Genomic DNA, 9,105 nt, shown 5'->3' with positions numbered 1-9,105 from the left:
GTGGGGAAGAAAGAACAACAAAGAATTCAACACTGACTGCTCCCCCTTCCACCCTTTTCACCTTGTAATCTGAGACAGTACTATCCCTGCCATGTTACCCAGCACAGGTCCAAGACAACAGGACCCACAGGTCAACGAGGTGTGTTTGAGGAGAAAATATATATGATGCAGACTGGCACAGAGTAAGGTCTCAATAAGTGCTTAATTTCCTTACTTCTTTCCCCAGAACTCAGGAGCTTTGAGCACTTAAAACGGAAAATTCCTTGAACATTTTTCCTGGGGGTAGACGAGCTCTCCTAATACCGAGAGGCTGTTTGCAGCCAGAGTTTATGAGAGGAAGAGAAGGGAAAGAAGTTGAGACAGGAGTCTATATTTAGAGGTGGCCTTTGGGCTTCCCCCCATGCTAAGGCTTCCCCAATGTTCTCCACCTATGATGTTTCTTTACTCTTTTGCCTTGTACCCCATACCTCTGTTATGCCATGTACCCTCTCCACCCCACTTTAGTATTCCCCCTGTCTCCCCCTCTACACCCCATTTCCCATACGTTCTCTCCAACTCCAAACCCAGGAAATCGAAATCCCTCATAGACTAGACAGAATTTAACCAGACATCAGAGACAGCATCTGGTTCCCTCAGTGATCTCTATTGGGACACACACTTAGTTGTGGATGGCAGCTGCATTTGGAACTAGAAAACCCCACTTTCCTCTTTCCCTTGTCTCTGCCTCCCCACCTCCCTGAAAGGTGGACAAGAGAGCTCAGGCCTGAACCTGGGCAAGAAGATCAGTGTCCCAAGGGATGTGATGTTGGAGGAGCTGTCGCTGCTCACTAACCGGGGCTCCAAGATGTTCAAACTGAGGCAGTTGCGTGTGGAGAAGTTTATCTATGAAAACCACCCTGATGTCTTCTCTGACAGCTCAATGGTGAGTTCAGAACTCTACAGCTCTTGAAGCCTAGTGCCTCTTCTGACAGCTTCTTGGCAGGCCCAGAGTTTCCAAAATATTATCAACCTCCCCTCCCTGCAAATTTATAAACTCATTAACCCCTCAGATATAGCACGCCTCCAATAGATGCAGGGTGAATTACGACCCACCCCAAAACTAAATTTGTATCTTAGAGCTGGTGAAGCAGGGTGAGGAGTACCACACCTTCAGAGAGAAAATTCCTCCCCAGTATGGTTAAGTATTAAAGATAGGATTGCCAGATAAAACATAGGATGCCCAGTCCGATGTTTTAAATTTGAGATACACACTAAACAAACTATAGAGATATATTTACAGCACCGGAAATAAAGCCAATATTTTATAATGCCTTTAAATGGTGTATAATCTATACATAAATCAACTCTACTTCAATTACAAAAATAAAGTTGAGATACACACAAATAGTTTTTTTGTAAAGTATATCTCACACAATATTTGGGATGTAACTTTCTTTTTTCTTAATTGAAGGCACTTAGGGAATTCCCCGGTGGTCCAGTAGTTAGGACTTGGTGCTGTCACTGCCAGGGGCCTGGATTCTCTTCCTGCTTGGGGAATTAAGATCCCACAAGCCATGCAGCACAGTCAAAAAAGAAACAAAAATTGAAGATATTTAAATTTGAATTTCAGATACACAATAATTTTTTAGTATAAGTGTGTCCCATGAAATATTTGGGACCTTAAAAATTAAATTAGAAAATATAGGATACCCAGTTAAATTTGAATTTCAGATACATGATGGATACTTTCTTATATCTAAATATGGCCCATGCAATACGTATGCATATTTGTACTAAAAAACTATTGTTGTGTATCTGAAATTCAAATTTAACTGGTGTCCTGTGTGTGCAAAAATCTGGCAACCCTAGAAAGAGGTAAGTGAATTTTTATAGCCGTCTCTTCTTGAGCCACTATTTTATTTAAAGGGTCAGTCTAAGGGCCATAGATGCAGGGACTGAAACCATCCATTAAGGCCCAACATCCCTTAGTCAGGGTCATTCTCCAAAGAGAAGTAGGGATTAGAGAGGGGCCAGGCACAAGATGTTACAGCTGAGGAGGAGGGAATCGTCTCCATTTCCTTTCTTCCCCCTCCATCTTTCCCAAGCAGCCAGGGGAGAGTGAAAATAGATGCCTACATGGGGCCAGGGGCAGGAGTGTCTGCCATTGGCCCATATGTATGAGCAGAACAAAATTGCTGAGCCGGCCACATCTAACTTTAGGAGGCCAAAAGCCCTCCTCCCTGCCTGTGTCTGGTTACACTGGGTGGAGCGTGGGGGTGTGCGTGGTGGGTGGCCAGGAGAGCCTCCTGAAGGAGTTGGCAGGGTTATTTTTAGGCTTTGGGGACGAATCCAGTGTTGCCCTTTGGGCCACCCTTCCCCCTACCCACTACAGTTTCACCATCAGGAAGTCCTGGTTCCCTATGCACCGAAAGGAGGAAGGGAGAGGAAGAGACACATTTTTTATCTGTTAGACAAGATGGTGGGAGAGAGGCAGAGATCTTAGTTCCTCAAATTAAGGCTGGGTTCTCCATGCCAAACCGAATCTCTCAAATTTTAGTGGAACAGAAGTCTCAATCCCTTTTGCATTGGTAAGGATGGGAAAGGGGAGTTTGGACAATAACTTGTCTCTATCCTAGATGTAATTCGAAGAACTGAGCCAAAGGGGTTGTATCCCTTAAGGAGAGTTTAATTTCTCTCAGTCAGGTTTATCCACTAACATTTAGTGGGTGGGGAAGTCTCAGAGGATTCAGCGTCTTTGAGTTGGCCATTGACTCTGATCAGTTCATAGTTGCTATGGTATTCCCTGTGCCCATTGCTAACTTTCCCCTCACTCTGTCCTTTCTTTTCAGGATCGCTTCCAGAAGTTCATTCCCACAGTGGGGGGACAGCTGGGGACAGCTGGCCAGGGATTCTCCTACAGCAAGAGCAGTGGCGGAGGCCAGGCAGGGAGAAGTGGCTCTGCCGGGCAGTATGGCTCTGACCAGCAACACCATCATCAGGGCTCTGGGTCGGGCTCTGGGTCTGGCTCTGGCCCTGGATCTGGTGGGGCAGGTGGTCCTGGGGGCCACGCGGGCAGAGGAGGTGCTGCTGGCACACCAGGGGTTGGTGAGACAGGAACAGGCAAGTATCCTCACCCAAGAGTCAAGTGTCTGGTCCCTAAAGCAGAGAAAACCCTAGGAATGAGACCTGGACTGGGTGTTGGATGCAGGAAAGGCCTGTTGAGATATCTTCATGGGTCTTCTGGGTCCAGAGGAATACAGAGACATGTCTATTCCACCCAGAAGTCCTATCTCTCAGTCACCTTTCTCTCATTCATCACATGTCTGACTCCAGGCTATCATGGTTTCACAAACCATAAACAATTCCTAGCATGTTTTATCTTTGGTCCCCAGCCCCTAGCGACTTTTCCAGTACAGAGCTCTAGACTAATTTCCATTTCCTCCTAACTGCTATCATTTGACTATTATTTCTCTCCCTTGGCTGCCAGACAACCAGGCAGGTGGAGAAGGAAAACATATCACTGTGTTTAAGACCTATATTTCCCCATGGGAGAAAGCCATGGGGATTGACCCCCAGCAGAAAGTGGAACTTGGCATCGACCTGCTGGCCTACGGGGCCAAAGCTGAACTCCCTAAGTATAAGTCCTTCAACAGGTAAGGGGGATGAGAAAGGAACCTGATGCATTCCAGTGTATGGCAACATGTCCTTAGTTGGAATCGAGACTTTGGTTCAGATGTTTCAGAAGGAGACTGAGGAGGCGTAGGAGTAATATGGGGGCCCTAATTGGAGGCTCTTGCTCTTTTCACTGTAGCTCAGAAAAACAGCATGGTATGATGAAGGAAAAATTCGCTAGGAGGCAGGATCTGAATTTTGGTTCATTGTTATTAGCTGTGTGGGAGAAGGCAATGGCACCCCACTCCAGTACTCTTGCATGGAAAATCCCATGGACGGAGGAGCCTGGTAGGCTGCAGTCCATGGGGTCGCAAAGAGTTGGACACGACTGAGTGACTTCACTTTCACTTTTCACTTTCATGCATTGGAGAAGGAAACGGCAACCTACTCCAGTGTTCTTGCTGGAGAATCCCAGGGACGGGGGAGCCTGGTGGGCTGCCATCTATGGGGTCGCACAGAGTCGGACACGACTGAAGCGACTTAGCAGTAGCAGCAGCAGCAGCAGTGTGGGAAAATAACCCTACTTCTGAACCTTGGTTGCCTTGACTGTGAAATGGGAATAATATATTACACACATGTAAAGGCCTCTTGAGTGGGGGTCCCTTCATTCAAAGTTATAATTTTCATTACTGTCCTTGTAGTAGAATTCTATTTCTCTTTTCTTTTTCCATTGAAGTATAGTTGACTTACATTATATTGTTTTCAGGTGTACAACAGTGACACAGTATTTTATAGATTACGTACCACACAAAGTTGTTATAATATTATTGAAGATTCTGTTTCTTTATTCCCTACTTTGAAGTAAAATGTGAAGTGAAAGTGTTAATTGCCTAGTGTGTCCGACTCTTTGTGACTCGTGGACTATAGCCCGCCTTGCTCCTCTGTCCGTGGAATTCTCCAGGCAAGAATACTGGAGTGGGTTGCCATTCCCTAGTCCACCTGGTCCAGGGAATCTTCCCCACCTGGGGATTAAACCCAGGTTTCCTGCATTGCAGGCAGATTCTTTACGGTCTGAGTCACCAGGGAAGCCCCATTCCCTACTTCATTAAGGCTCAAATAGGCTCAAATATCTATCGTTTTGGAGCTAAGCGTCTCTGGACTGTGTGAAAACAGGACAGGGAGCACTAGAGAAATGCTTTTGCTTTTGGTCCTAAGTGAGTGAGTGAGTGAAAGTTGCTCAGTTGTGTCTGACTCTTTGGGACCCCATGGACTATACAGTCCATGGAATTCTCTAGGCCAAAATACTGGAGTGAGTAGCCATTCCCTTCCCCAGGGGATCTTCCCAACCCAGGGATCAAACCCAGGTCTCTCACATTGCAGGCAGATTCTTTACCAGCTGAGCCACCAGGGAAGCTCAGGAATACTGGAGTCGGTAGCCTATCCCTTCTCCAGCGGATCTTCCCGACCCAGGAATCAAACCAGGGTCTCCTGCATTGCAGGTGGATTCTTTACTAGCTGAGCTACCACGGAAGTCCTTTGGTCCTGAGGTGCCTGGATTTTCCAGGAAATGTTAATTCTCATTTAGGGCACACATTATCCACCGGAGGTGGGGTAGGGGTTTTGAGGGAGGTCTCTACAATTTAAGGTGATCTCAGACCCTTGGGCCTGTAGTGTTTGGTGTCAGTTTCTCTGAAATGTGACTGGTTTGGATCACAGCTATCCATGAGACTATTTAGTACCCTCTAGACTACTTTTCTCTTTATTAGCCTTGGGGAAACAAGCAAACCAGAAGGCACAATGGATTACTAAGGGAGAAGAAGAAAAAGCAGTGCAGAAATGATCTTAAACTAGAATTCACAGACTGCTCCATCCTCCAAACAGGGTAACATTTCACTGACAAAAAAAACTATTTTTCTTTTGTTCTGGTTTTTAATGAAATCATTTTTCTCCTTTTCAGGACAGCAATGCCTTATGGTGGATATGAGAAGGCCTCCAAACGCATGACCTTCCAGATGCCCAAGTTTGACCTGGGGCCCTTGCTGAGCGAACCCCTAGTTCTCTACAACCAGAACCTCTCCAACAGGCCTTCTTTCAATCGAACCCCTATTCCCTGGCTGAGCTCTGGGGAGCCTGTAGACTACAATGTGGATATTAGCATCCCCTTGGATGGAGAAACAGAGGAGCTGTGAGGTGTTTCCGCCTCTACTTTGTATCAAGTTTCCCCTCTCTGGTTCCATTTTGGAGAGGGAATGCTGAGCAGGATACCCCCACTGAAAATCCAGGATCCTTGTGGGAATGGAGGGAAAAGGCAAGGAAAGATCTTTCTTTCCACCTTTACTCGAAGTCCCCACTCCAAGCACCTTTTCTTACCAACTCAGAGCTCCCCTTCCACTGCTCTGTATGGAACCTGCTCTTTTATGGAATTTGCTCTGCCTTCAGTAACAGTTAATAAACTTCAAGGAAATGAACTCATTCTTCCTCTCATATTTGAGGGCAGACAAAAACTGAGGCTAACAATGCACAGGGACTAATTAAAGTAAAATACCATACATTCATTATTCAGACTTCAAGACTAGACCTGAGTTCTGATTACATACCCACTCTCATCCACACCCACCAAACCACATTCATAGGTGTACACAAAGACATACTTATTCAGTAGTACATAGACAATCAGCACAAACACACGTGCTGGCCCCTGTGTGGGCAAAGCTAAGAAGTAATTGTGTGCTGTGTTTAGGAAATCAGGTGTTGGTGACCCTGGTGTTAATTCTGTTTATGTAGCTGATTAGAAATTGGGATAATCAAGATTATCCAATTATCACAGAATGAGAGCATGCCACAAGACTTCCAGATGACACGAGGGTGAGCTTAGGAATATCTGTCAAAGGTTACAGGTTCCTGAAAGGATGGAGTAGAACAGGGAGCCATGTCAGAATTGAGAAGGAAGTGGGAGAAACCAGCTGCAGTTATGGTATGCCTGGCTCGGTGTGAAAACATCAAGAAAAGACCTAAGGGTCATAGGGGCAACTGCAATTGTGTCCAGAAAGCACTATGATTGGGAAGAAACCATCAAAGTCCAATAGGAATGAGTGGCAATACTCTTTTTATTGACTTCAAGCATGGGGTTTCTTTCAAGTTTTTTAAAGATTTATTTATTACTATTATTTTTTAGACTGTGGTGGGTCATTGTTGCTATACTTGGGCTTTCTCTAGTTGCAGCAAGCGGGGACTGTTTTTAATTGCTGTGTGTGGGCTTCTAATTGAGGTGGTTTCTGTTGCAGAACACAGGCTCCAGGCACTTGGGCTTCAGTAGCTGCAGCACGTGGACTCGGTAGTTGGGGCTTGCGGGCTCTGGAGCACTGGCTCAGTAGTTGTGCACGGGCTTACTTGCTCCCTGGCATGTGGTATCTTCCCAAACCAGGGATCGAACTGGTGTCCCTTGCATTGCAAGGCAGATTCTTAACCACTGGACCACCAAGGAAGTCAGCATGGATTTTCTTTAGAGTCCCAGATTTACTCTTATGTTTCACAAAATAAGAGTTTGATGCAGACCAGGAAAAATAAAGAGATGACTTACTAGGATCTGGGGAAGTAACTTCTAAGGAGAGCTGGCTGAATTCAGTTCATTCCATGAGCCATTAATGATTACAGTAAGTTCCTAGACTCTGCCTAGACTCATTCAGTTTTCATGGACCTAGAGTCACATGATATTTACTCTGGTCACTTTCCTTTATAACCTAAATAAATTTCAGAGGATTCATACTTCTAAAGTGAAGTGAAAATGAAAGTCACTCAGTTGTGTCTGACTCTGCCACCCCATGGGCTATAGAGTCCATGGAATTCTCCAGGCCAGAATACTGGAGTGGGTAGCTTTTCCTTTCTCCAGGGGATCTTCCCAACCCAGGGATCGAACCCAGGTCTCCTGCATTGCAGGCGATTCTTTGCCAGCTGAGCCACAAGGGAAGCCATACTTCTAAGTAATACACAAAACTATTTCTATATGCATTTTTCTAAGAAGAGTTGTCATAGTTTGGATTTCAGTAGACGCTGAAACAAAGATTTGGATGCAAGTAGTAAATTTGGGAGATGATCCAAGAATCTAAGCAATGTAAGGGAGTGAAAAGAAGGCCAATAAATATCTTTTGGATAAATGGGGCTGATTCTCATTGGCAACTCTGAGAAAAGATGTTAAAGTGTGGTCCATGGACTGGCAGTATCATTTTCTCCTAGAAGTTTGATTAAAATCACAAATTCAATGGAATTCCCTGGCTGTCTAGAGGTTAAGATTTGATGCTCTCACTGCCAGGGACCTGGGTTCGATCTCTGGTTGGGTAACTAAGATCCTGCAAACTCTGGCCAAAAAATACGGAAATTCAAGAATTTATGTCTTACTAATTTCTCCAGGTGATTTTTATGTGTTAGTAAATTTTGAGAAATACTATAGTAAAACATACTTTACAATTGCCTCACTGAGGAGGGGTAGAAATTGGAATATTTAGCTATCAAATCCCATCTCTCATTGGTTATAGATTGCTATGGGGAATGTTAACTCTGCTGACATTTTCAGGCAAGGAGAATACTCAGGTGTTTAAAGTAGAAAGCTATGGGCTTGTATAGGATTTATCTGCCAAAGCTTTAGTGAACTCTAGGATAGGCTGAGGGAATATGGGCAGGGAACAGACAGGACCTGAATAAAGGTTCATAACTTTTATCAGATTCTCATGTTTAAAAGTCTGTAAAGGACTTTCCTGTGGTCCAGTGGCTAACACTCTTCACTTCCAATGCAGGGGGCCCAGGTTCAATCCCTGGTCAGGGAACTAGACCCCACATACCACAACTAAGACCTCGCACAGCCAATAAATAAAATAAAATTTAAAAACATTTTTAAAGAAGTCTGTGAGCCCTCCCCAAAAATTAAGGACTAATTCCTTCAGCAGATGTTTCTTGAATGCCTACTATATACCAGGTACTATTATCAGGCATCAGAGATACAAAAGCAAATAGGAACTTTCAGGTGACAAAGAGATTTCCCTGTCAACTATAAAACTATTAAATGCCTATCCTTAAAATTGAGGTAAAAAAAAATGCCCAGGCCTAATAGTCCACAGCTCTGAAAACCTAAAAATTTAATTTTTCCAATCTCAGAATATTTGAAATATTGATGTAAACCTATTAATTTACAGGGAGCCCAGGTTGGTTGAGACATTATCTTCTTAGTTCAGTTCAGTTTAGTTCAGTTGCTCAGTTGCAACCCCATGGACCACAGCATGCCAAACCTCCCTGTCCATCACCAACTCCTGGAGTTTACTCAAACTCATCTCCACTGAGTTGGTGATGCCATCCAACCATCTCATCCTCTGTGGTCTCCTTCTCCTCCTGCCTTCAGTCCTTCCCAGCATCAGGATCTTTTCAAATGAATCAGCTCTTTGCATCAGGTGGCCAAAGTATTGGAGTTTCAGCTTCAACATCAGTCCTTCCAATGAACACTCAGGACTGATCTCCTTTAGGATG

The 9,105-nt window shown here is 44.6% G+C and overlaps 1 protein-coding gene across 2 annotated transcripts in view; it reads left to right on the top strand.

Annotated features, from left to right (window-relative positions):
• Window positions 1-6,059, top strand: part of MYOZ1 (myozenin 1) — an 8,114-nt gene extending 2,055 nt beyond the window's left edge. For both annotated transcript variants that reach the window (XM_010852314.1, XM_010852313.1), the window contains exons 3-6: window positions 744-922; window positions 2,829-3,099; window positions 3,467-3,632; window positions 5,549-6,059. In XM_010852314.1, the coding sequence (XP_010850616.1) occupies window positions 744-922; window positions 2,829-3,099; window positions 3,467-3,632; window positions 5,549-5,780 (848 nt within the window). In that variant the 3' untranslated portion in view covers window positions 5,781-6,059. The remainder of the gene's footprint in view (window positions 1-743; window positions 923-2,828; window positions 3,100-3,466; window positions 3,633-5,548) is intronic.
• Window positions 6,060-9,105: the final 3,046 nt, after the last annotated feature.

This window comes from Bison bison, unplaced genomic scaffold (genome assembly GCF_000754665.1).
Source record: "Bison bison bison isolate TAMUID 2011002044 unplaced genomic scaffold, Bison_UMD1.0 scf7180017864309, whole genome shotgun sequence".
NCBI lineage: Eukaryota > Metazoa > Chordata > Mammalia > Artiodactyla > Bovidae > Bison > Bison bison.
This window is presented reverse-complemented; position numbering and strand designations above follow the sequence as displayed.